Consider the following 27989-nt stretch of genomic DNA (forward strand, 5'->3'; position numbering starts at 1 on the left):
ATTTCACGTCACGAAGATAAGGAGAAGTTTAATGGTTTATCCAGCGTTTGAAGTCGTCCCAGGTCCAGGTAGAGGGTCAGCAGGGCAGCCTGCGGTTAGACTGCGTTCCTTTGAAGGAGCTGGTCCAGTAATTGCTAGAGAAGCAGGAGACAAAGATGTCAAGTTCAGATTCAGCATCTGGGCACCACACACACGTCACACCTGCCGGCGGCCGGGCGGTTACCTTTTTGAAGACCTCGGCCCGGAGTCTGTTACTCTGTAAGATCACCCTTTTCTTTTGTTCTTCTTTTTTCTTTCTCACTTCCGGCAAGTTATTATAGATTCTGAAACAGATTCGGAAAACATTTTGAATGGGAGCAAGACGGCGCGTGCCTGCTGTGGGTCTGTGTCCCGTCCTGTCGGCAGCCTCTTCCATTTCAAAGGGAAGCTCCGCCACACGTGAGCATCCCGCATCTGTGAGACACTGGGACCAGGGCTCCCCCGACGGCCTCCAGATGGGGCTGCCCGGGGAAGGGGCTGTGCGGCACCCCGGGCCAGGCTGCAGAGGCTGGGTGATTTATTTCGACGTCGCTTTTCTCGTCCCTCCACGCTCTATGGTGATCAACCACCTGCTTGTAAAACGAGAGATGCCAGACCTCGCGCTTTGTCGCTCTGAGTGTAAACTTACCCCGCACCAAGCACCTTCTGGCCCCTCGACTGTGTGTCTACCTGTGACGGGGAGAGGAGCAGCAAGTCCATGGAAGCAGCAGGAATTGTACTGGAGTCACACACAGGTAAAACAGGTGTGTGTCTGCCTCTTCACCTGTTGCATTCCTAATCAAGGAACATTGCCAAATACATCATGGGCTCTAAGTGTTAGGCTCTTGTCCTGCTGTACCATGACTGAGTCTCCAAGACATAAGCAGGGCCTGCGGGACCCTTCCTCTAGGTCCTCCTCTTACCTCCCAACAGACACTGTTTAGGTGCTGGTGCCCGACACGGCTTTTTTCCTTAGCGCCACACCCGAGCCATATGGAGGTTGCCGAGCTAGGGGTCACGTCGGAGCTGTAACCACCAGCCTACACCACAGCCACAGCAATGCCAGATCCGAGCCATGTCTGCGACCTACACCACAGCTCACAGCAATGCTGGATCCTTAACCCACTGAGCGAGGCCAGGGATCAAACCTGCGTCCTCATGGACACTAGGCAGATTCGTTTCCACTGAGCCACGACGGGAACTCCTCTGCCCCACAACACCCACGGACACAACGGAAACGCGGCTGCCTGCGCTTTGGGGGCGGCTGGACACGTGGCCCTCCATCTCTTTTTTTATTTCCCTCATGTCTGAAAACCAGACAAAATGTCTTTAATGTGTCCACTATTAAAACAGAACTACCTGGTATTAAACACTGCTGATGACAACATCAGCAGGTGACACTAGCATAAAAAGATGGATAACAAAAACATCAGCAGGTGACATGGTCTTGGCTATAGGGTACGAGGCTGAGCCCCTGCCATGAACATCCCCAGGCAGCCCTCACTGCCATCAGAAGACACCGTGTCCTGCAGTCGGGTGAGTCAGGAGCCCCAGCCCAGCGAGGACAGGAGAGAGTGACGTCTCGCAGCAGGTTCGCAAGGGGCTGGGAGTCCAGCTTGGTCAGCACTGCCCTCCAGGCGGGCGGCGTAAGATGACCGGGGAGCTGCACGGTGCCTGGCACCCTGTGGGCATCAGTGTGTTCTAAATGGATACGTGAACACATGGCTGCTGCATCCAGGAGCTCTTTTAGAACAGCCCAGGAGAGGACGGGGAGGACCAGTAGGAAGGCTGACCATTCCCAGAGCCCCACAGAGAAAACCCCTCTGGATCCACGAAGCCACATCTTCCTGATCCCGATCATCCGATCATCTGATCGTGTGGGGAGTTCAGGATAAAGATTCCTAGGCCTCAGCCCTGGAGCTTCTGCCGCAGCATTTTCTTAAAAGAGCATCCTAAATAAATGACAATGGACCAGCCCACTTCAATGAAGAAAATTATCTGTACCTATATCTTCCGACGCAGACCTCACAGACGTGTTATAAAGTGAAAGAAACAAGCCACAGGAAGATAATACAGGGTATGATCCTATTATGGTTAAACATTAGATCCTTGTATCCACACACATACAAGTCTATTTTCAGGTGGAGAGAAAGGCCTGGAAGGCTATTTGGGATGCTGACAACTGTGGCATCTCTGGAGACAGGACCAGGCTGGAGAGAAGAGCAGGTGGGGGAGCTGGTCAAAAGGGACTTCAGCTCTCTCTCTCCTTTGTTTGAATTTTTTCAATGAAAATGCAATTTAACAATATAGTGAATAACAAAGAAGACAAAAGACAAGACAGCTCCAGGGTGTGATTCTGTGGGTAAGTGAGGTCTGAGAGCAGGGGTCCAAGGCCACCCAGGGTACAGCCCCCAGAGCAGAAAACCCATCATTGACCGCATCTGAGGAGACCAGTTTCCAGCCGGGGAAGCCATCACCTAGGAAGTTGCATCACCCTGCTCACTGGTCCTCTCAGAGCCTCTGTCTCCTCTTCAGTAAAGTGACAAGGTGATACGTGCCCACAAATGCTGCATCGAGAGCTATCCCTTTAACTGCAAGTCTCCATCGTAGCAGCTTTGGGTTTGGGGACTAGGAGGGAACAATTCAACTGCATTTTCCACTAAATTGAAAAAGGAATACTTTGGGCATGAGGTATACACAACTTTGCACCTCTGAAATGGCAGGTCTTGAAACCCAGCGGCCCTTTAAAAACCCCAGGTAGAATGCTATGGGTCAGGTCGCTAAGGGGACAGTCCCCTCCTCCTCACTGTCACTTTTTTATTTATAGAGAGGTTCCCTGCTGAGCACCAGAGTTGGCTAATTACCACAGAACCCACCTCATCATGGTAAAAGCAGAGAGTCTGTGCCTGGCGTGGGGAGCAATGCATTCTTCCTATTTCAATGGTTTCTCTAAGTTGTGCTATCAATTCGGTTTAATTATTATAATTCCTCCCAGTGCTAGATACTTTATTATAAACTAATGACATTTTACTTGCATGAACTTGGCAAATGCTACTGAGTTATTACATTTTGGTTAGGAGGCCAGGTCTCAGAAAGAATGGCAGCCTTTGTGTGCTGGTGAGAATCAGTGGGCGTCTAGAAGAGCAACCAGCCAAGCAGAACAGCGAGTTTGCTGTGGCCGGGCCGCCAAGCCCGCCAGGGATGGAGCGCCAGGAAGGCCGGCTTGTGGCCCCCACGCATCATCGGCCTCCAAGTTTGGATGCTTTCCTGAGGGCCCTGTCACTGTCAAGGCCCTCGGGAGACCCAGCCCTTTCTCCTCCTCCTAAAATTACCTGCAGAGGTGCAAAGGGACCGACGGGACCTGCCCAGAGCAATGATGGGAAAGGCCAGAGGCAGTCCTGTCTTGAGTCTGGGGATCTCTCGGAGACCAATTACCGAAAGGGTTCAGAATCCAAGACCCACCACTTCCCTAAGGTTTTTCCAAGAACGACTTTAACGTCCGGAGGTGCAATTCCACAACTGCGCTTCTTGTAGCCGGCTTTTCACATTCCTGGCCGAGGCCTCAGACCTTAAACAGGGACCAAGAAAGAGTGGCTCCGCCAGACAGCGCCTGGACCCATCAAGCCACCCTTCGGTCGCCGCCCCCCACCCCCGTCCCAAATTTGTTCAACCCCCCCCCCCATGTAACCCAGTACCTTTTCGATCGCATGTGCATCTCCTTCTCTGAAATGCACCTTTCTTTGGGCTTGAACAAGTTATCTGAAACAAATGGAAAGAGGGTTCGTTTCAGGAGGGAGGGACATTGCACGTCGCAAGAGGAACGTCGCATGAGGGCCTTAGGTCACCCTCGGTGACCGATCGTTAAACAAAGCCCAGCCTGTCACAGATACCGCAGGACTCAGTAGACACACACACAGTGGGTTGTTCTGGAATCAACGACCAACAGGTTGGCCTTGACAGCTGTTAAATACAGGCATGAAGTTCAAGGTTAGCATCTAACAGACTTGATGGGCAGCGACTCCTTGGCATGCTTCACTGAGCAATAATAAGTCATTACCGGGGCAGTGCCAGCCCGTGTGGCACTAGGATGTGCTTCAGTGTCACTCTGGCTGCAGGGTGCTGGGCATGAGGTCCTCAGAGCCACAAACCCATCTCCATACTAGGTTTCGGGTGTCTCTGAGGACAAGCCAATCTCCCGGCTATCGCTGAGCTCACCGAGAGCAGGAGCTTTCGCTCGCAGCTCTGGCCACCGCCACCCCCGCCCCACCGCCGTCAGGGACACCTGGCCTCCGCCTCTTTTCCAAAGGAGGGATCAGCCCTTCCCAGTGTGAGAAGATATAATGGACAACAACACAAGAGTAACAGCTGTCTAATGCCTTCTGAGAAAGTGCACAGCGGCTAAAAAATCACTGTGAGTCCGGAGTGGTTTTCAATGTAACTGAACATATTACTAATCGCAGGGGTGTTCACAGATGGCGCTTAAACATGGTCTGTGTAGGGAGTTCCTGTCGTGGCTCCACAGGTAAGAGCCCAACATAGCCTCCGTGAGGATGCGGATTCAATCCCTGGCCTTGCCCAGTGGGTTAAAGACCTGGGGTGGCTGCAAGCGCCGGTGTAGGTTGCAGATGTAGCATGGAGCCCTCGTGGCTGTGGCTGTGGCGTAGGCCTGCAGCTGAAGCTCTGATTCAACTCCTAGCCTGAGAACTTCCATATGCTGCAGGTGGAACTGTAAAAAGAAAAAAAAAAAATTCTGTTTGAAAATAAGAAAAATTGGAGTTCCTGTCATGGCTCAGGGGGTTACAAACCTGACTAGTATTCATGAGGATGTGGGTTCGATCCCTGGTCTTGCTCAGTGGGTTAAGAATCCAGTGTTGCCCTGACCTGTGGTATAGGTCACAGATATGGTTTGGATCTGGCATAGCTGTGGCTGTGCCGTAGGCCGGCAGCTGCAGCTCTGATTGAACCCCTAGCCTGGGAACCTCCATGTGCCGCAGGTATGGCCCTAAAAAGCCCCCCCCCCAAAAAAAATGGTGTACACCCTTTTGTAATATCTGAACTTCCATGAGATGCTCATCCCTATGGACTAGCCAAGAGTCTGGGACACAAAAACATTCCTTGGGTCCTTGTTGCAGGGGAAGGCACCTGAGCAGCTGTCACACATACTGTCTGGAGCACCTGGATGTAACCAGGTCACCTGCCTTCACTCAGCATATGCAGACAGGTGACTCAGGGTCCTTCAATCATGGGGTTGGAGTGGGCTCCCTGGGACCCCCAGCCAATACCCCCACCAAGTCTCCCCAACCTGGTTCAGCCCCCCTTTTGCAACACTGCAGAGGAGCTGCTGAAAATCTCCCAGGCTTAGAATATATTGAATTTTCCAGGAATTTCCCAGAAGTGGGATAGAGGCAGGGACATCCAGAAGCCTCTTGTTCTCTCTGGGGAGAAGGCAGCTACTGATTTACAATATGGAAACACAGGGGCTGAGCTCGTAGGCTGTCTGGTTATAAACAGACAAGGAAAAAAAAAATGGCACCGCTCCTCAACTTCAAAGACAAGATTCAAGGGAGAAACAGGAGAAAGGAGAAAGCAACCAGCAGAATTTTCCCAGTGAAGGGAACATGTCCCCAGTGTTTGGAAAGGCCTTGGGCCATGCGAGCGAGGAGAGTCGACAAGGCCAAGGAAGACTGTGGTCTGCCAAGATGCCTCCCCTGCCCACCCTCTGCTCTCACGCCAGGCAGGGCCAGGCTGGAGCCCGGGGCCCCCAGGAAAACCCCAGCAGCACTCCGAAGAAATGGGGTGTCACCTTAGGGAGGTCGGGGTCTCAAGCATGCCAACAGTGCCTGCCTGAGGACTCACTCGGGCAGGGAGAAGGGGCTTTGGACAAAGCGGAGACTCCAGTCTGCCCCGCATTTCCCAGGAGTGACTCAAGATGAGGGTGAGGCCCACGTGACAGATGCCTGGTGCCCCCGGGGACAGAAAGGCTCGAGATGGCATTTGCATCACTGCTGTCATCACTGTTTGTGGTCTCCCCTCAGAAAGGAGTTTCGTTTTGGTTTGTTTCTTTAGAGCACCTGACACCACAAAGAAGCTTTGGTCTTATTTCCAAGAGGAAACAAAAGCAAATGCGAGCTATTTGGCACCTCCACTGTTTTGTTTTCTGAACGCTTCTCGGCCTGCTGTGCCCCAGCCCAAGCTGAAATTTTGGGCCCAGCAGCCCATGTTCGACGCAAAACAAGCAGGCCTGTATCCAAGAGGGCCCATCCCAGCTGGTGGGCTCCACCCCACACCCTGTTGGTTGCTGTTGACTTTGAGTTTTCATAATAGCACCAGGCCCCTCTGATGGACAGTGGGGGGCTTTCTGGGCTGGAGCAAAGGCTGGAAGGAAGCAAAGCCCTACCTCCCTGGAGGAAGGTGCTGGAAATAAATCAAGTGTGTCGCTAATGGCTCCCAACCTCATTCGAGTGAAAAGGCCCCTATTTGTCGCTGTGAGAGCAGAAGTGGCCAGAGATGGGGCAGGGAGCAGTGTGACACCTGAGGGCTCAGAATCACTGGTTATGGTAACCTGCCTGTGTTTATGAGTCTCAATAGAGCTTCACACCAACCCTGTGACATGCTCATAATTTTTGGTATTTTAGGATTGGAAAATCAAAGTTCAAAAGGCCAAGGGTTTGCCTGCTCAGGTTCATGCAGTAAATGAGTGCATGGCAAAGCTGGGTCTCAGACCAAATCAATCCAGCCTTGTCCACACCTGCTCTTAATCTCAGAACACGGCCACCAACCTGTGGTTGAGGAACCCACCCAGCACGGGCTGGTCCACTTCCCAGGAGACCAATCCAAAATCCCTTTCTCTTCTTCTTGCTGTCTACATTTAATGAGCAACTACCCTGCCTCCAAGAGGGGCCCAGAAGAAAATTGGTAAGCTCCTGCCCCTCTGAGACTTCATTTGCTGAGGGAGGAGTCAGATAATTAAAACAGCTACAACGTATCAGGTACGTGCTGTGATGAAAACAAATCCTGGCGCCAGGGTCAAGGGAGAGACTGCGCTGCTCAGGAAGGCCTTGGAGAGGATCTATTTAACCCCCACAGGAGCCAGCTGTGGGGGCCAGCAGAGGGGACAGTGAGGAAGGAATGGGGGCCACGGTGTATGCAGTGCGAGGAGGGGGCCTTGGGGGCACAAGGCGAAAGCCGGCTGAGAGCAGAGGCGAGGAGCAAAGACCATCTTTGGTTTCCCACCCAGCTTACACTTGGCCACCACCTGGGCAGTCTGACAATGCAGGGGCACTGGAACCTGAACCACAATCTCTGATGATCCCAATGGAACACGGACAACAAATCTGACCCCCTATTGGGTCTGTTTCTTTTACTCTTACCTTTGTACTCTGTTGCTTTTGCTCCCAGTTATTAAGAAGGTTGCTAAACCCTGAAATTTACAGGATCACCCATTCTCAAAGCTCTGACCTTTAAGAATTACCCCTTTCCCATCCCTATAGAAATACAAAGTTGCAGAACAGATGGTAATATTTGTCTTGGAGGTTCATAGGAACACCTCACCCTGACACACAGGGACAGCTGCAAGAACAAAGGATTCTGATACCAAGAAGTTTGCAGACAACCAAGTCTGATACCAACAAGTTTGCCTCCTCCCTCACCTTGTCTTTAAAAATGCTTTGCTGGAGGTCCCGTCCTGGTGCAGTGGTTAACGAATCCGACTAGGAACCATGAGGTTGCGGGTTCGGTCCCTGCCCTTGCTCAGTGGGTTGACGATCTGGCGTTGCCGTGAGCTGTGGTGTAGGTTGCAGACGCGGCTCGGATCCCGCGTTGCTGTGGCTCTGGCGTAGGCCAGCGGCTACAGCTCCGATTCAACCCCTAGTCTGGGAACCTCCATGTGCCCCGGGAGCAACCCAAGAAATAGCAACAACAACAAAAAAGACAAAAAGACAAAAAAAAAATGCTTTGCTGAATCCCTTTGAGGAGTTTGGGCTCTTTGGGGGGCGGGGGAGGGGGGGATGAGCCACCTATTCCCCTTGCATGGCCCTGCAATAAACCTTTCTCTGCTCCAAATCCCGACTTTTCGGGATTGTTTGCCCTCCGGTAACAACTGGAGGTGGGAACCAAGCATGTTAAGTTTTGCAAGCTATTAAGGCGCTTTGCAAGCCTGCTGAGTTTCCCTTCAGAGTACGAGACATGGAGAACCAGGAGGGATTTTAAGCAGGGGATCTGATTTGGATCCTGAAAGGATGGCTCCAGCAGCTGCTCCGAATGCACATCAATTGGGTGCAGGATATTCAGACACGGTGGCAGGGAGGTAGGCCAGGCCGTTGCAGTCAAGTCAGTGAGAGATGGGAGCCCTCAGGAGGGCTGTGGCGTGGGAGGACTCGGGACCTACCTACACCCGCCAAACCTGAGCAAAGCAAGTCACAAAGGTGGGAGAGAAGACCCAGCTTTATGGGGAAGCAATGGATTGGGAGTTTGGGATTAGCAGGGGAGAACTGTTATATACAACAAGGCCCTACTGGGCAGCACAGAGAACTATAGTCACTATCCCGTGATAAAGCATCACGGGAAAGAATGTGAAAAAGAGTACACACATGTATAACAGCATCACTTTGCTATGCAGCAGAAATTAATACATTCCAAATCAACTATACTTGAATAAAATACATTAAGAAGAAAGAAAAGGAAAACAAAGGCTTTGGGTTGGAGCAACCCCATCATTTGACTACTAAGTTTTCATCTCTTTGATGCTCGGGGGACTCAAAGATCAATGATTAAGGGCTCACAGCCTGGGGCAAAAGCCAGAAACATGAGGCCTTCAGGTGCCAGGGCCTACAGCAGCACAGGGAAGGGGGGGGGTGCTCGTGGTGGGGAGAGGCGCACAGTCCACCAGGGAAGGGGCATGGCCAGGGAGACTTCCCATCAGAAGACAGCTGAGCTGAATCTTGAAAAAGAGGTCCTGACAGTGGGAGCAAGAAAGGCTGGGAGGAAGGCGGCCCAGGCGGAAATGCAGCAGGACCACGGGGGACCTGCCTGCGGCAAGAGACAGTTCTTCAAGGGCGCACAGAGCAGGATCCATCAGGGACCTCATTTCATGGGATGGAAACCATCCTGGCACGCACTTGGCTCAAAAATACAGCTTACGCCCATCTATCAAGTTCCTTTTAATGGAAATTCTGCCTTTATAAAGTTAAAGGGAGGGGTGAGAACAATTTTCAGCTTGCTTATGGGTCTTTTATGGATTCTCCTTGAAGCTTCGCGTATTCTAATTCACTCGTATGAAGGAAAAAGAACAGTGGATGAATTTACCTCCCATTATCATTCAAATAGAGTCTCCCTCCACCCCCCCACCCCAATAAAACTACTAAGATAAATCACCCATTTCTGCCTTTCTGGAAAATCCCTTAAAAAAACAAACAAAAAAACCGTATCTGACTCATTATTGTATCCCAACAACTGGTTCGTTGCTAATTTCATGACGTAAGGCCAGACATGCTGAGCCTTTACCTGGTTCAAAGTTAGCAAACAGCCAGCTACCAAGATTTTGGTGCTTCTGAAGGCTGTTTGCTGGGAGAGGCTGAGTAAAAGCCACGTCCCCAGGTCCCATAATCTCTATAAACAAATGCAGGTGTTTATGATAACCCTCTGTCACACGTGTGCAAACAGGAGAGCACACACAGGGGCCAGTGGCCTCAACATTCAGGCAGCTGACAGTGTCCCCAGGAGGCAGCAAGGATCACCTGGACACCAGCACGATGGGGGGTTTATGAGGCCCGAGCTCGTTTTCCTTTACACAGAGTCCTCATCTACAGCTCTGATTGCAAAGCTTCGTTTTTCCTACTGAACAAGTCATCTAAATGATAATCGGGCTCACACTGGATTGATTAATGCAGCGCCCTCCCAGCAGCTCTCGGCAGCCACCCGGAGCCCCTTGAAGAATCCTTTAGCGTGTGCTCCTCCATCTTAAAAAGAGCAAAACTAAGTGATGCCTGTTCGGAGAGAATCCAGCCAAGATCCAAGAAGTCAGTTTGGAGTGTCAATGCCAGGTGTACACGGCCAGAATCTTCTATTAAAGCCTAGGCCTCCCAAAGGGTTGGAAATGGGCTATGTTTTAGGGAAGAACATCTCTAGAGGAGTTCCCCCTTAAAAAGGGCCCCAGGACATGTGTAGTCTAAGGTCACAGGCGATTCCTTATGTCAGTTTCAAAGCCAGGGAGCAGCTGGCCTTCCCACCCCTGGAATAATTACATCATGGTTTGCAGGAGTTTAGACCAGTTACTGCACCTCATTTCCATTCAGCTCACCTCACTGGACCTCTCAGTTGCTGATGGAGGCAACAGCTGAGTGGTCTACCTTGGACTAATCCGCCTTCCAGAAATTAAACAGTGTGCATTACACTGAAGAAAAACAAGACTCATAAGTTGTGTGTCTCCAGAGTGCTTTGGTGATGATAAAATATTTTGCTGGATACACATCCTCATTTTCCTGAAATCTCTTCTATCCTGTGGAATCCTGTCCTTAAATGATGGTTCTATGTCATAAGCAGCCCCTTCTAGGGGCCTGGCGGGGGGGGGTGCGGGCTGCATATTTTATTTTTTTAAAAAAATAGCCCTCTGTGACAATTATCATTTGGACACAAAAGAGAGATGCTAGCATCACAGTTCAGAAAGGCAAGGTGGCTCTCAGATGCTTCAAGTAGAGGCATACAAAATTAAGAAATGAAAAATAAGCCAGGGGCCTGCAGAGCTATCTGTTCCTCTCTTCATGCTCAAGGTCAAGAAATGAGGTCAAGAAACTCCGGCTCCTGGCCGAAGAAGCATGAACACATGGGCTTATCCTTGAGTTTGGAGCGGATTGCCATGTCGGGGCTTCCACGAGCAGAAAAGGGTGCTGGGAGCTGAAGGATGGATCTGAGAAAGGGTCTGGGCCTGAGCGGAGGGGGTGGCGATGAGGAGGGCCCACCAAGCACACAGTGAGCCCACAACCCATCCCCCCCCCCCCCCCCGATCCCTCAGAGCTGAAGAACCTGGATGCAGCACAGGCAGGTGAGGCCCAGGGACCATGGCTTTAGGTCCCACAGCTAGAGGAACCAGATCCCTGAGCCAAACATGCCCGTGAGAAACATTTCGAGAGAGAAACAGTCTTCGTGCCATCTCCCTTCCTTCTGGACCCAAGAGCTCCATCACCAGCTGCTCTCCCCACGCCCCAACCAGGATCCACTCCAATATGGTTCTAGACTGGGTGTCCTTGGCTGTCTGCCTGGCCAGCTCTCCCCAGGCGGCAAGTGAACCCCTGGAGAACCTGAAGGAATCCCTCCTGCTCTATTTGCTTCCTTTCCCAACCAACGTCCCTGCTCCTCCCTTTCATACTCCATCTCTGTGGCCAAAGACACCAAAAGTTAACGTTTCTATTGATCTTCTGGTTATGCCTCAAGAGGTGCAGCAGGGGACAAAGGGGTCCAAGGCCCCCCATGAAGTCCACAGGCTTCAGAAGGTGGCCTGCATCTGTGGTGGCTCTCTCCTGCACCATCTCCTACCTTGGGTCACTGGCACAGCAGACCACCAAGCACCTGCAGAACCGAGCATCCTATATTTTCACTTAATGAAACAGGCAACCCTTTTTGAGTGTTTGGAGAACCTCTCCACGCCATGGCAAGAGAGGACCAGGTCAACAGCCTCAGGGCCTCTAGGTACATAATCTGCTGCAGCTACCTGAGTTACAGAGAAAGGCAAGCCTCTGCCTTAGCTATGCAGTTAGTTCTCTTGCAGTTTGTTGCTTCCTCTAGCCATTTTCCCAGCTCTTGGTATGGACAAAGGCACCCTCCCTGGTTATTTCACATTGCGACATTTGTGAAGTGCTTTCCAAAGGGACTGCAACTGGCTCTGATTCCTCTGATGGACTCTGTGTTGGGTGACAGAGTGGTGGCATTATTATAGATGCCAGCGAAGCCCACATGGAGACAGGGCAGGGCCTAGCAACAGACAAGCTCCCAGGGAGGCAAGCTCGTGACAGACTGTGTAATCAGCACCACACCCCATTGCCCAGAGGACCCCAATGTCTTCAGCCATCGCTTTCTGGCATTACTAGACCAAAGGGATTCAGATAATGAGAGCAAGACCTCCTTCCCACAGTTCCAGATTCTGTGGGAAATGGCAGATTGAAAATTCAGTTGGGTTTTCTTTTAGCAAAACGTGGTAGTCACTGTTAGAGGCAAAGAGTTCTAGAGCTATATTTCCAAAGTGGACTCCCAAGAATTAGATAAAAGCATTCCAAGGACAAAGAAGTTTAGGGAAAACAAGATTAAATGAATTTAAGCAGTTTTCATTGTTGCAGGATTTATCAGTGCTGTTAACATACATTGGGCATTGTAAACCTCCAAGAGAATAGAGCATACAAAATCCTCAAGGAGAAAGAAAAAAATGGAGCTGAAGGAATCAGGCTTCTTGCCTTTGGACTTTACTACAAAGCTAGAGTCATCAAAACAGTATGGTACTGGCACAAAAACAGAAATACAAATCAGTGGAAGAGCATCAAAAGCCCAGAAATAAACCTGTATACCTGTGGTCAATTAATCTACAAGAAAAGAGGAACAGATATACAGTGGAGAAAAGACAGTCTCTTCAATAAATGATGCCGGGAAAACTGGACAGCTACACGTAAAAGAATGAAATTAGAACACTCTCTAACACCACACACAAAAATAAACTCAAAATGGATTAAAGACCTAAACATAAGACTAGATACTATAAAACTCTTAGAGGAAAACATAGGCAGAACACACTTTGACATCGATCACAGCAGTATCTTTCTTGAATACCTCCTAGAGTGATGAAAATAAAAACGAAAATAAACAAATGGGACCTAATTCAACTTAAAAGCTTTTGCACAGCAAATGAAACCATAAACAAAATGAAAAGACAACCCACAGAATGGGAGAAAATATTTACAAATGAAGCAACTGACAAGGAATTCATCTCCAAAATACACCAACTAACTCAGGCAGCTCAGTATCAAAAAACCAAACAACCCTATAAAAAAAATGGGCAGAAGATCAAATAGACATTTCTCCAAAGAAGACATACAGATGGCCAAAAAATACATGAAAAGAAGCTCAATATAGCTAATTACTAGAGAAATGCAAACCCACACTACAAATGAGGTACCACCTTACACCAGTCAAAATGGCCATCATCAAAAAAAAACAAAAAAACAAAAAAAAAACTACAGGAGTTCCTGTCGTGGCGCAGTGGTTAACGAATCCGACTAAGAACCATGAGGTTACGGGTTCGATCCCTGGCCTTGCTCAGTGGGTTAAGGATCCGGCGTTGCCGTGAGCTGTGGTGTAGATCGCAGACATGGCTTGGATCCTGCGTTACTGTGGCTCTGGCTTAGGCCAGTGGCTACAGCTCCGATTCGACCCCTAGCCTGGGAACCTCCATATGCTGAGGGAGCAGCTCAAGAAATGGCAAAAAAAAAAAAAAAAAAAAAAAAAAAAGACAAACAAACAAACAAAAAACTACAAACAGTAAGTGCTTGAGATGGAGTGGAGAAAAGGGAACCCTCCTGCACTGGGAATGTAAGCTGGTACAACCACTATGGAAACAGTGTGGAGGTTCCTTTTAAACAGTAAATATAGAACTACTGTATGATCCTGCAATCCCACTCCTGGGCACATCTGGAGAAAACCATAATTCAAAATATACATGTACCCCATTGTTCATTGTAGCCCTATTTACAATAGCCAAGACATGGAAGCAACCTAAATGTCCATCAGCAGAGGACTGGATAAAGACGACGTGGTGCATATATGCAACGGAATACTACTTGGTCATCAAAAAGAATAAAATAATAGCATTTGCAGCAACATGGACCTAGAAATTAGCATACTAAGTAAGTCAGAGAAAGACAAATATCATCTGAGATCAGTATAGGGAATCTCACATATATATGGAATCTAACGAAAAAATGATTCAAAATGATACTCAAAAATAATACAAAAGAACTTGCAAAAAGGAAACAGACTCAAAGATTTTGAAACCAAATTCACGGTTACCCAAGGGGAAACATGGGGCAGGAGGGATACATTTCCAGGATGGGATTGACGTATACACACTACGACATAAAAAACAGATGGGTAACAAGGACCTGCCATATAGCACAGAGTAATCTACTCAATGCTGTGTCATTACATGGGAGAAGAATCTGAAAATGAATGGACATACGTATATGTAGAACCGATTTATTTTCTGTACACCCAAAACGAACGCAACTTTAAAAGTCAACGAGACTCCAATAAAATTTCTTTTAAAAAATCTCAAGGAGTTCTTTGAAGGGGTTGGTCTCCCACTGGACTGCATTTTGGATAGTCTAAGCTTAAGGATCCTGGGAAGAAAAGTGACAACTGCAGAATGTTAACAGTTAAAATTAGTTCTCAGTTTTCAAAGTCATGATGTGTGGCAAGAGATTAAAATTATACACACATACGTGTATATATGCATACATATGCCAATATATATACACTTTTTTATATATACTTTCCACACTTTAAGAATATGTGTGTGTGTGTGTGTGTGTGTGTGCGCGTGTGTTGAATGTCAAGTTTCAATTACTCACATAAAGGAACCTGAACAATGGTTCAAATCACACTTCGCCCTAAAACAGCAGCATGTGGTTCAGGTCTGAAAGCCTAGCTGTTGATGTGAGGGTTGCTGTTTGCTCCAGCTCCAGGGTTTCCCAGCATTTTTTTTTTTTTTTTTTTTAGAGAACCACAAAATATAGTGATTTACAGATGATGAATCAACTTTCATTCTGGTTGCCAAGTAGATTTATATCCTTCATGTCGCTGCGTGGTTTATTACTGAACTGCACTGCAGTATAAAAGGAAAATCATTTGGAAAATAAAATCCAGGCAACTGGGAGATCCCATGTCAAGACGTTCCTTCCTCCTTGCCGTTCTGCCATTCTGCGTTTTTATCTTATGTTCTTTAAATTGGATAGATGTACCTCTGTCCTGCAGGTCTACTTCTAATCAAGAGACATAAGTTGGTCCTTTCTGCTCATGCTTCTTAGAAAGAAACGCAATACCTTTATCCTCAGTCTGTGAAGGACACCAATAATAGCATATGTACAAGTATTTTTCAATCAAGGAAAAAGTCTTTTAGCTAAATCATGCTTCTTGTTTTCTTTGCAGACTGATGAAGTAACAATTTACTTTTTATCTGATAAGCGCATTTTAAAATTCCTTTGTGGGTGATAGTGGGAGAACTAGCCCCAAATATTTATTCAGATGATTGATGGAAAAACATCCACGAGATCAGATCGGCAATGGCGGGGACCACGTGGCCAGTGCTCAGCTAGCTGTGAGGGGAACAGCACATTTTCATTACTGCAGCGACTTCCCCAGCCGTCTCCTGTCTGCTGGGTCACTTCTCTAGCTCAATGCTCAGGGAATGCAAATGAATGCTCATACTTGCTCCAGCCAAAAATCAGCAGTGAAAGCAGATCAGCTGGAGAAAGAATTCTGCAGGGCCTTCCGGAGAATTCCGCCCTTCTACTGGTCCGTGATGTAAAGGGCTGCGCTTGGCTCACCTTGGGAAGTGTGGAGAATGCACTTCGGATTCAGCTAGTCTGCCTAGCAGAGCGTCCCAGAGTAACTCGGTGTGTGCCCCCTGGCATAGGGAGCTTTTTCTAGCCCAGGCGCATGACTATAATCCAAAGTGGAAAGGTAAGAAGGCAGCTGATCTAGAGAGATGCAAGAGACAGGAGTGCTCCCGTGGAAGAGGTGGGGAGGTGGAGACTGGCTGGGAGTAGTCAGGGAGGGCTTCCTGGAAGAAGGGTTTTCCTGAAACCATCTTCCTGATGGGTTCTCCACACATTCAAAGGGTAAGGGGACAATCCAAAAGAGCCACAAGGACCACCTGAGCGTCAGGGGAGAAAAAAAAAACGGAGACAGAGGCAAGGCACCCTGGGCTGTGTCTGAGCACTGCAGTCTTTCCGACCAGCTGCGGCACTGCGTGCAGAAAGCTGCACTGATTCCTAGCGAGCAAAGCGCTCAACTGAGAAGCGAGAGGTGCCACACAGCGTGGGTCACACCTTACAGGAGTCAGAGGAAGAAGCCTTGGGAGGACGAGGTTTGGACAGAGGCTGCACTTGAGATGGGCTAAGGAGCCCAGGCAGGACTCTGCGGCGCAGAAAGGAAGAGGGGCAGACCAGGCTTCTCGCGGGTGGTTTGGGGCCCTGATGGTGAAAGTCCCTGGAGGTAAGAAAGGACAGACAGCCAATGAGACGAGCTGGGAAAGCAGGCAAGCGGGCAGGTCAGGCTTGGAGGCTCTGGGGATCCAGGGAGACCTGGAAGCTGGGCCCCCTGCCCAGAGGGAGATGGTGAGGGCCGGGCTTGGGGCGCTGCGGGATAAAGCCACAGATGGGTCACAGGATGTGCGGCCCAAGCCCACCGCCCACCGCGGCCGTGCCCTCCACCTGCAGGTGCTATGCTGCCCACTAACTGCAGGCGCTGAACTGCCTACTGTGTGAGGGTGCTGTAGCGGCTGCCTTCAGCCCAGCCTGCCCAGATGCACCCCACCAGGCAGAAGCAATGACTGATTCCAGAACACCCTAAATTCCCAGGTTATGGTCGGCTTTTGAATATGACCAGCCCCCATCCCCAGGGGACCCCAGAAACTGTGTAGATGATGAGGGAGCCCTGACTTGAGCCCAGGTAACCCTGGGGATGTGTACAGGTGGAGCCCTGACTTGGGCAGAAGAGAGGGGCCTACAGCTTAGAGTCAGCACCTCAGATGCTGAGAGTAAAGGCCAGCCTCCCCCGACCCAGCCTCTGTGAGGCTCATCATCTCTCCAGGACTTGGCAGTCACCACATTCCACCGATTCTGTCACTTAGTTACCTTCTGCCACCACCCCCCACTCCCCCACCCCTGCTTTCTGCATCCCTCTCACGGCCCTGCCCTACCACCCTGCATCACGTCTTGCCTGGCGCTTGATACGCTATGTAGAGCCGACCTCAGCTTCGACCACAGAATAAGGGGAAACCGGGAAATAGCATAGAGAGTGCCCGCTGGCCCCCTGGGGCTCCTCTGAGGCGCCTCATCTCCCGATCTGCTCCCCACCCCCATTTGAGGGTCCAGCCACGGCTGAACTGGGCACCCGGTGACCTCTCACTGCAGTGCTTCCACCGTCTCCTCCCCCGGCAGCCCCCGCCCTCCCCAGCCTGCACCACAGTTCACCCACGCAGGCTCTACAGATTGCCCCCCATCGGGAGCTTTCCACAGCCCTGGTGGGAGCACGGCTGCCCTGGGTTTCCATGGCAACCCGCTTTCAGGGCATTTAGCCAATCCCAAGGTCATTGCCTCTTTCCCCTCCTCAGAAGCTTGGTGGGAAGGTCGATGACACCAGGGGCCTGGGGCACAGTGAATGGCTTCCCAGGAAAGCTGTGCTGAGAGCTGGATGAAGACGCTCCTTGTCACGGCTGGAGCCCAGCCAAGGGGGCCCAGGTGGCTCCCAGGCCAGGAAGGCCACGGATTTATTCGCTTTGGGAACTCGAGCTGCAGCTACCCAGCAAGGACAGGCTGGGGCTGCAGGCAGGACTTGATTATCATACTACTTCCGGGCCTCTGAGCCCCAGTTGGTCATGAAAATAGCCCTGGCTCCACAGAGGGAGTCCTGTGAACACTCACACACACACGTGCCACCGCCCTGGGCCTTAGAGACTGCTCAGGATTCATGAGCCCACAGGAAGCAGCGCTGGTCTGCTGGCCCCCGCCGGAACTGTCTTCCACCTCAGCTTTGCTGGCAGCCCCTGCCCAAATGGGTGTTCGCCAGCTGCCAGGGGTTCCCCCGACCCTCTCGGGTCTGGGCCGCGTGGGCCGGGATCAGAGGCAGCCAGCCCAGCTCGGAAAGCAATCAAGAGACCTCCTCCTCCTCCTTCTAACAGACGTCTTGACACTGTAGCCAGAGCTGCTCGTTCGCGCATTTGATTTATTAACTCATCTCACATGTAAGGAAAGCATCTGCATCTCACTTTCACCATCCTGCCAGCAGACAGGCTGAAGACAAGATGTGCAGGACGGCCCCGCTCGACGCGGCCGGCGGCACGCCCCGCGCCTGCCCGGGCTCACACGAGGCTCTGGTTTCAGACGTCGTCTGACTGAGCTGGCCGAACACACGCACACGAGGGAAACCCTCCCATCAACCATAAATACCACGGGGCTTAGAAAAGCAGCCATCAGATTGAGCGCCGAAGCCCGGCGCCCAGAACGTTCTAGTCATCAGGACTGTCCTGGAACTGGGACTAATCAAAAGGTGGCTCAGTTACCCAAAACCATTGACTGTGTCTGATCACCTTTGATTGTAAGATCAGCATTCAGAAACTCCCACTGTGGCTGAGCAGGTTAAGAACCTGACTGAGTACCCATGAGGATGCAGGTTCAACCCCTGGCCTTGCTCAGTGGGTTAAGGATCCAGCATTGCCACAAGCTGCAGCTTGGGTCACAGATGCGGCTCAGATCCTGCATAACCATGGCTGTGGCATAGGCCAGCCGCTGCAGCTCTGATTTCCCCTAGCCTGGAAACTTCCATATGCCACAGGGCCAGCCCTAAACAGAAAAAAAAAAAAAAAAAAAAAAAAAGAAAAAAGAAAAAGAAAAAAAGAAAAAAGATCTGCATTCAAAGGAAACGTGAACTCGTAAAAGGATAATCTCTGTTTGCGGCAAAACATCACAGGCGGATGATGGAGTGGGCAGAACCAGGGCTCACCAGGTTCAAGGCCCCTTCCCCGGATGTGTGACGGTGACCTTATTTGGAAACAGGCTCTTTGCAGATGCATGCATGTTAAAATGAGGCCCTCCTGGAGAAGGGTGGCCCCTCATCCAACGTCCCGTAGCCTTATGAGGAGAGGAAATGCAGACACATAAGCACAGAGAACAGGGCTGTGGGGAGAGGGAGGCAGGGACGGGAGTGATGCATCTACCAGCTGAGCGATGCCAAGGAATGCCAGGAGGAGGATGGCCGGAGGACGACTTGTTCTCCCTCTGGGCCTCCTGGGGGACTTGGCCCTGGGGACACCTGGCTTTTGGGCTTCCGGCCTCTGGACTATGAAAGAATAAGGTTCTGTTACTTTACAATCTCATCTAGGTCATTTTTTGCAGCAGCCCTAGGAAACACAGATGATCAAGGCAGCATTCCTCCGATGGGTGAGATGATGGGGTCTGGACGCTGGGATTGGGGTCCGTGATGATGGCACAGCTGGAAGGTAGCTGGCCCTCAGGACGGGGGTGAATGGCGCCATATGGGACACGCTCGCAAATGTCCACGGGGCCTCATTTTCTCCTACACAAAGTGACAGGAGCGGACTGAAAAGGAAGCCTCCGGGACACCATTTTTTTGTGTGCACCTGTCTTGAGCTCCACCCTGACACTGGTTTATACCTGCTGACAACACATTTGTCTATATCTGACCATTTTCATTAAGCAGGATCTTTAAAATGTTGAGGCCAAGGGACCTACATGTCATGGGACCTACAAGCCTGGACGTTGAAGGCCCCAGGAGACCCCCCAGGTGTGGCCAAGACTTGGTCCCTCAGAGCCACGCGAGAAGAGTCTGCACCTGATCCCAGACTGCCGTGTGGAGCCGGAGACTCAAGAGCTGCCAGACAACACATCCAAAGAGAGCCTAGGTCGGCCGACCGGCTTCGAACACCAGCAGGAGACGCGTTTTCACATGGGGGCGGGCCCTGCACACCCCTTTTGTTGATTTCCTTTTCTCAGCATCCCGGAAAGTGGGCACTGGAGCCAAGCAGCAGGTAGCCACTAAATCTTTCCCCACAAGAAGGATGCATTCAGGTCCGCCCTTGCTGGGGTCTTGACGACCCCCCAACAGATCTCTGGGGGGCTGAGGGGGTTAAGAGGCATCCTATCACAACACCCTCTGCCCTCCGCCCCCCATGCCCCATAGGAGCTGGTCATACCTGCTAAGCTCTGCTTTACTGAATATGGTTACTGCGCCTGAGGATGTTATTCAGAATTATACCCAGGATTTCCCCTCCTGGGGACTAGAACATTTTCCTAGGCAGAAGGATCTTATTCCTCTCTCCCAAGGAATAAAACAGGTTTCCCCAGGCCTCCGGATTTTGAGATTTGAGTTGGAAGGCCATCAGCATATGCTCCCATGCCCCCATCTCTGCCCTTGTCTCTTCTTGTTATTTCTGCTGCTTTAACAGTCTGTTTATAAGCTCCACGAAGAAAGGACCGAGGCCAGCACCACTCCCCATGCTCTCCCCAGCTCCCAGCACGGGGCTTGGTCCAGAGAAGGTTCCTGATCATGCTGTCCCCAGTGAGTCAGTGAGTGTCGCCCTCACGGGGTCAGGGCGACAGCGGCCTCCCAGTGCTTGGGAAGCTGACCATACCTTCTCTGACTCACAGCAGGATAGGGGTTTCGAGATGACAAATGTTGATGCAGACAAGCCGGAGTCGGCCCCTCACCCCGAGACCTGTTTTGCAATTTCCAAAGGGCAAAGGGGAGCTCTTGCAAATATCTGTCAGGAGCCAAGAATCTGAACCAGCTACTCGGGCTGCTACGGTTGTGTGGCTGCTTTCCCAGCTAAAATGATGAAGTTGTGTCCCAAAGCATTGCTGCTGAATTCAGTGCCCGTGTGTAGTAAGGGGCCTGGGCCCCCAGGGCGGGCTGCCTGACGCTGAGGTTTGGGTACTTGAGGGACCACAAGTTCTGCATGTGTCAGGGGCACCATGTGACCCATCAGGTGGGGTGTACGTCCCAGCCCCGGGATCCCGCCGTCTCCCCAGCATGGCCCCCTCCATCCCCACACCACCTGCAGCTCACTTACCGCTGAGAGGGTGGGGGACTGTGAACTGCTTCTTGTTGGCCCGGACAGGAAGGAGACTCTGCTTCTGGCCCAGGCTCTCCTTCTGCTGGGCTTTTCTCTGCTGTACCATGTGCTCAAGCTTCTTTAGACGTTCTTGCGAGCGAGAAATGAACTGAGGTTTGCGGACTTCCAGTGCCTCCTGAGAGGAGCAGGGAACACGTTTTATTTTTAGGAGAAGTGATGCAGAAGGCAGCACCCCTCCAACTTGGTCCAGAAGCTGATCGTAAGGACAGCGTGTGAGCACATCCCAAATTTCTCCCGCCACCTCATGGAAAGAGGGTAACAGACCCGTTGATGACACGGGTCCTGGTGACCAGTCCTGGACAGCTGTCCCCACAGCATGACCATAGTTATCAACATCAAATGGGGAGTTCCCGCCGTGGCTCAGTGGGTTAAGAACCCAACATAGTCTCCATGAGGATGCAGCTTTGATCCCTGGCCTTGCTCATTGGGTTAAGGATCCAGCATTGCTGCAAGCTGCGGTGTAGGCTGCAGATGCGTCTTGGATCTGGTGTGGCCGTGGCTGTGACATAGGCCAGCCGCTGCAGCTCCAATTGAACCCCTGGCCCCAGAACATCTCTATGCTGCAGATGCAGATGTGAAAGGGCAAAAAAGCAAGAAGAGGAATCTGACTGCAGCATCTGTGGTTGCTGCGGAGGTGCAGGTTCTACCTCAGCCTAGAGCAGTGGGTCAAAGGATCCATGGTTGCTGCAGCTTGGATTCAATCCCCGGCTGAGGAACTTCCATATGTCATGTGTGCAGCCATTAAAAAAACCCCAAAAAACAAAACTGTGAGCACAAAGGCACACCTCCACCCATTCCCTCTGCCACCCGTCCAGTCATCCATCTCCAACAGACCAAAACCTGAATGCCCTGAACCCCACATTCCCAAGTGGCATGGGTGGCAAAGGAATGGCAGCATCACGAGTCACTTGCTTCTGCTGGGGGCTGGAGGCCTGTAAAAGCACAGAACTGGATCGTCCACCTGGCATGAAATATGTGTCTTTTCAGGAGCAAGTGTCATTGCAGCCAGCGGAGACAGCTCCTCCTCCCAGGAACCCAGCCCTGGCAGCGAAGCTTTGCTGTCCGAAGTGGTTCCAAGAGCTCCGTGGGGGAGCTCAGAATTCCCGTGTGTCCCCAGCAGCCTTGCCGCTCACTGCATCCCCTCCATGCACACACTGACCACCCACCCAGGTTACTGAAGAAGAATAACCACCACTGACACATCCAAACCCGGGGCTTTGGGTGTACGCACGCTGTGAAAGTCCCCGCCTCCATTCTGCAAGGCAGATATATTTATTCCCATTTGACAGAGGCAAAAACTGAGGCTCATTGTAATTTGGGAGGTCACATGGTGACCCCTTGGCTTCGACAGTCCTATGCTCTTCCCACCCTGCCTTCCTTCCTCTTAACCTGCTGTGCCCTGCACACCGCTGTTCAGGCTGGACCCTGCGTGGAGTATGCCCCTCCCCCCACAACTGGCTCAAGTTCTGCTCATCCCGGTAAACTCTGGCGGGTCTCCCTGTTCAGCCTCAGCATCGTGGCCCTTCACAGAGACCCTGCACATGGGATTCACCCTTGTTTACTGTCACCCTAGGCTGTGAGCTCCCGGATGGCATGGGCTGTGTCTCACCTACACTGCATCCCTCACAGCCGGTGCTCCAGCTCTGCATGCAGCAGGTGCTCAGCACAGGTTCTCCAAGGAGCTGCTGCAGTGGAATGTCCTCTGCCCCAATCCTCCCCCAGCTGCTGGGGAGCTCAGAGCTCCCAGAAGCAGGGGTGGGGGTGCGCAGCTCCATCCCTGTCATGGATGTAGCCCTGGCCGCTGTGCCAGAAATGGAGCTCTTGGCTGGTTGGCCTCCAAGGGGCCAATCTCAGGTCCCAGGCACCAGGGCCTGGAGAGAGAGCCCCTGTGGGCCCAGGCATGGCTGCTGCCTAGGCTGCCACCCCAAGGCTGGAGGCTCAGGCTGCTTTGGGGTCCTGTGGGGTGAGGGTGGGGGTGCAGGGTAAGCCAGTGGAGCCTGCTGCACAGCTGCAGGGTGGTTTACAACAATCACAAGTCTTCCAGAAGGCACCCTAAAAAAATGGAGGTTCCTAGGCTAGGGGCTGAATTCAAACTGTAGCTGCTGGCCTGCGCCACAGCCACAGCCACGCCAGATCCAAGCCAGGTCTTCGCCCTACACCGCAGCTCACAGCAACACCAGGTCCTTAACCCACTGATCGAGGCCAGGGGTCGAACCTGCATCATCGTGCATACTAGTTGGGTTCATTAGCCACCGAGCCACGACAGGGAACTCCATGTGTTTGCCCTCCTAATCTTTCTGTGTATTTTTTGAACTTTAAAAAATGTGTACATATGACTTCTTCAATTAGGAAAAGATACCAAATGAAACTCCAGCTCCTTGAATTCATGACCCCATGACTTTGGGACTTTCTTAATCTTTCAAAGGCTTACTGTCCTTATCTGAAGACAGGGTTACAGAACTCCCGCCTCACGGGGGTGCCGTCAGGGTGGAAGGCCCTGATGCCCGTGAAGTGACCCCTCAAGGTCCGGGCACCTGAAAGATCTCAAATGCTGTGGTGGCTCCAATCAGGGCCACTGGATGCTATGCGATCCCCATTCCAGCCCGGTGGCGGAAAGAATGTTATTGCCCTGACTCACATGGTGGCAGAGAGGCCCAGAGAGGTTCGGGGACCTGCCCAGAGTCACACAGCCACCAGAAAGTGGAGGCAGGTCTCTGGTCTCAGAAGCAGGTGTGAGGCTGCGTTGAAAGGTCTCCCCTGCATGGGATCAAGCTGGGATGCACGGAAAGCCCTACCTGCAAGGTCAAGGAGCTTGTGGGCATCTGCTGGCACTCAGAACGCTCTTCGGACAGGTGGCAGGTCTCGGGTCTCCCAGGGGGCGCTGGCTCGGGGGCCGTGGGCTCCTGCGTGGTGGGGTCCTCAGCCTCCTCGCACTCCTTTATTTTAACAACCAAGTCACAGCACGTGTAGTCTCCTGGGAGAGAAGATTTAGAATCCCATTTCCAGGACACCGAGTGGTGTCTCCCGCCTCCTCAACACCATTCGACATGGAGGGCAATCTTGAAAATGGAAACGCCGGTGGGTTATTAACGGGCCTCGTTAAGCCAACGAGCTCACGCCTCATCACAGACCCCTGGCTGCCCTGGCCACAGGGAGGGCCGTAAGCAGGCAGCCAGAGCTGGCGGCTGGCGAAGTCCGCCGTGGAGGCCTTCCCTGGGCCTCTGACGTTCAAGCTGCCTTTGCTCACGAGGCGAAGAAACTCTCTCTGGTCTGCGCTGCGGATTAAGTGCGTCCCGTACAATTATTACCGTTGGGTTGTTTGGGGACCATGTATTAATTTATCTCATGTTTGCTCCACTAATGATCTAAGAGGAATGGTGTTCAATTATTTATCCCTCCCTTTCACTTGCCGGGGACCACCCCTGGCTTTACACTCGTAATTGGAATCTCGCTCGGCGCTGCATCTGGTCCCATCCTGACCTTCCTCGGTGGGAAAGGTCAGGAGATGAGCTGACTCAACAGCGCTTTGGGCAGGGCAGCCTTCGAGCGACTTTGAAAGAGGGGTTGTTAATACGCATTCACTGACTAACAGCTCCGCCTGGAGCACAATGCCCGTCCTGGCCCCCCGTCCAGGTGGAGGTCCCCCCGCTCTCCGCCCCCAGCCACAGCCTCAGCAGGCCTCCCGGTTCTGAAACTCAGTGGGGGCATCCTCCGTCCCAGCCACGTGCCCGCCCAGCTCCACAGAGTCCCTGTGATTCCTCCACTTGGTGACCTCTCACCTCCAGGCGGAGCCCGAATTTTTCAGGAAGCTGCCCTCCCCTTCCTGAGGCTCCATCCTGCTGCCTCTGCTTCACCACGGAACACGCGCCACCCACTCCGCAGCATCACGGTGCCCGTAAGAGGATGCTTTAACCCCCTAAGCCGGTGACTCCTCGAGGGCTGGGCCATGTCTGAGTCCCCGTGCCTCTTCCCATACGGCCAGCCCAGGTACCCAGGAGGACTTCGTTCTGTCCGGAGCAGAGAGGTGGCCGCTGGGAGGCCCGCCTGACCACAGGTCCATGGTCCCGGGACTCTTATCTGACCATCCGGTTATAACCTCCGCCCCTCACACCTGGATCCTCTCTGGTCTGGACCGGCTGCTCCCTCTCCACTCGGTCTCCATCAGAGGTCTCTGCTACCTGCAAGCTGACCAGCCTTCTCTTGGCTCATTCATGGTCAATGTCCACCTGCAGCTGCCAATTTTGATTCTACCAACAACACGCTCCCCAGAGGTTCTCGAATCACCCCCCCCCTTGTTCTTCGAAGCTTTTGCCCCTGTCCTTTTTGGAGATTTCCTTGTGGCTCCTCCCATCCCTGCCTTAGGCCTCACAAGCCCAAAGCCCTGCCTGCCCCCAGCTCCCCCAGCTCCCCCAGCTCCCCCGGCTCAAGTTAATTACACCTTCCACATACTGTTCGCCTTTGTTGGGAAGCTTTGGGCTAGCTCACCCCACACGCAGGAAGCCCGATTCCTCCATCCGTTCCCACCACCCAGGGGCGGTCCCAGTATACTCATCCTCCTCCAGGCTCTGCCCTTTATCTTCAAATTCCCCACTAGCGTGGCCAGTCCTCCCCAGTGACCCCAGCTGGACTCGCCTCTGGCCGGGTCCCAGCCCCTAGCCCGGCCCGCTCCTGTCGATCCTCCACACTGCCCAGCTGCCTTTAGAGTAAAACCAATGAGGTCTCTTCCCCTTCTAGGACTTGGCCTGCCTTCAGTCTAGACTTAGTTTTGTTTTTTGGGGTTTTGTGGGTTTTTTGGGTTTTTTTTGTTTTTTTTTTTTGCATTTTAGGGCTGCACCCACGGTATATGGAGGTTCCCAGGCTAGGGGTCCAATCGGAGCTATAGCTGCTGGCCTACACCATGGCCGCAGCAACACGGGATCCAAGCCATGTCTGTGATCTACACCACAGGTCACGGCAATGCCAGATCCCGGATTCACTGAGCGAGGCCAGGGACTCAACCCACAACCTCATGGATACTGGTCAGATTTGTTTCCACTGCACTACAATGGGAATTCCTAGACTTAGTGAGTTTATAAGGACCTTCCTCCTTGGCCCCCGTGACCTTAGATTCACGCCATGCCTCCTCCCACCCCTGCATTCTGGTCCGTGGACCCCAAACCTGAGAGGCATGCTCTTTCCATCAATTCTTTGCTTTGCTGTGCCTTCCCCTCAGCCTGCAATGCTCTTCACCACCCGGCCTGATTTTTAAGTCTCTAAGCAGCTTTCAAGTGCTTTCTCAAGATCATTTCCTGGAGAGGGATGTCTCTGTCCAGCCCCGCCTTGGAGCATTTGTCCTTAGGTTCCTGACTGCTCAGCACAGACACAGTTATGGCCCGTCTCTGATCAAGACCTAGAGGGCAGGAAGGACCAAGCACAGTGCCTGGCACACAGCAGGTGTTTAATAAATGCTCCTTTGACGGCAAACAGTGGGTAGTCAATAAATGCTTCTTTACTGTATTAATGAAGAAAGAACTAGAGAGTTACTTGGGTTCCGAGAGAAATTATTTTTCTCAATTATCATAACCATTTCAACTGTTATTACAGCCCATTCTCTAAACTCTACTATCTTCCTTTCTGTCCTTATCCCTACCCAGCTCTTTGGGAACATCTTTAGAGCAACAGGAAATCGTAATTTTCCTCTGACAGAACTACACACCATAGGTCTTTTTTCTTTCTGTGTTCTTTTATGTGTTAATGGGCACTGCAGTATTCACAGGGGTCAGCCATTTGGCCTTTAGACAAACGATGGCCTGGTCTGAATTCTCGGTCCCTTCCTCTGTGAGATGCTGAGATGGGGGAACTACCTCAGAGGACTCGTGTTCATCAAGAGTTGGGCATGTGTGGCGCCTGCACCCCTGTGCTGTCGCCCCGACAGCCAGATTCACGGCACCATGGCCCCTCATGGCCGTCACACTAGCATCTCAAAGCTTCCTGAGCTCAGCGCAACAGCCTGCCGAGCCCCTGGGAGTGGCCTCTTTTTCACAAGCTCAGGGGATGCTGGCCTGGTGTCCAGTAGGGCTGGGAGTTCCTGACTCGTGCGGTGCTGCCTTCTGGGTGACTGGGAGGCAGAATCTGCCCACCATTTTTTTTTTCCTTTTTTTTTTCAGGGCTGGACCTGCAGCACATGGAAGTTCCTGGGCTTAGGGTTGAATCACAGATGCAGCAGAGGCCTACGCCACAGCCACATCTGTGACCTACACTGCAGCTTGCAGCAATGCTAGAGCCTTAACCCACAGAGCAAGGCCAGGGACCAAACCCACATCCTCAGGGATACTATTTGGATTCTTAACCCACTGAGCCACGATGGGAACTCCTCGCCCACCATTTAAACATACTGGTCCTGCTTCCCTCTCTGCTCAAAGTTGGAACAGGGGGCAGCTCCAAAGGGGAAGCTTGTGTGAACCAGGGCCCGGAAAGACCCTGCACCAACCATCTTCCTGGGAACAGCAAGGAAGAGGCCTCTCAGCCCCGCCTCCCTCCTCCTTACCTGCGGGGAACTCTCTTTCTATCTGAACACCAGGGTCTTTCCGTGGAGCTGTGCACAGATCTTGGAAGGGGCAGAGGAACCCAGCTAAAGGGATCCTGGGTTTCAGGAAGCCTCGCTGGTGACTCTCTGCGGGCTCAGAAAGGCCACTAGACTGACAGCGGCTGCTTGGAGCACTAGACCCATCGGCAAGGAGATCTTTAGCAGGTTTCTGTTCCACTGGGGGAGCCGACACAGTCACACGTGCTCCTCCTTGCTGCTTCTCGCTGCTTGCAGAAAACGCTTTTGCTTCTACTAAAAATAAAATGAGAGTTGTGCTCAAAACATCTGACCTGCCCACATCTAACGCCCTGACTTCTGCCCGCCACGCGCTCCCAGAGACCAGGAGATGGGCAGCAGCCTGGGGAGGGCGGGAGCCACGGACGCTGAAGTGCACGTGCTCGCCCAGCAGGAGCGCGTGATCGCCAGTCCCTGCAGGGCTTCCCTGGGCTTCGCTCAGGAGCCCCTCTAACACGAAGCCATCCCTCATGCGGCTCCGAG

General features: G+C 52.0%; 1 protein-coding gene across 1 annotated transcript; it reads right to left on the minus strand.

Moving 5' to 3' along the window:
- C15H10orf90 (chromosome 15 C10orf90 homolog) lies at window positions 1–27978 on the minus strand. The gene is made up of 6 exons (XM_047762690.1): window positions 27453–27978; window positions 23722–23900; window positions 20864–21041; window positions 3714–3777; window positions 224–323; window positions 1–134 (listed from the first exon to the last, which is right to left on the minus strand). Exons 1-6 carry the CDS (start codon window positions 27976–27978, stop codon window positions 96–98), a joined length of 1086 nt encoding a protein of 361 aa, XP_047618646.1. The 3' UTR covers window positions 1–95.
- Between the last annotated feature and the right edge of the window lie 11 nt (window positions 27979–27989).

The sequence above is a fragment of the Phacochoerus africanus genome, chromosome 15, assembly GCF_016906955.1.
Source record: "Phacochoerus africanus isolate WHEZ1 chromosome 15, ROS_Pafr_v1, whole genome shotgun sequence".
NCBI classification, from domain to species: domain Eukaryota; kingdom Metazoa; phylum Chordata; class Mammalia; order Artiodactyla; family Suidae; genus Phacochoerus; species Phacochoerus africanus.

Coding starts and splice junctions, on each gene's coding strand:
- C15H10orf90 (XM_047762690.1), bottom strand. CDS start 27,978: ATGAGGGATGGCTTCGTGTTAGAGGGGCTCCTGAGCGAAGCCCAGGGA. Junction 23,901..27,452: donor AGAAAGAGAGTTCCCCGCAG/GTAAGGAGGAGG, acceptor CTTCTCTCCCAG/GAGACTACACGTGCTGTGAC. Junction 21,042..23,721: donor CAAGCTCCTTGACCTTGCAG/GTAGGGCTTTCC, acceptor TGCTCCTCTCAG/GAGGCACTGGAAGTCCGCAA.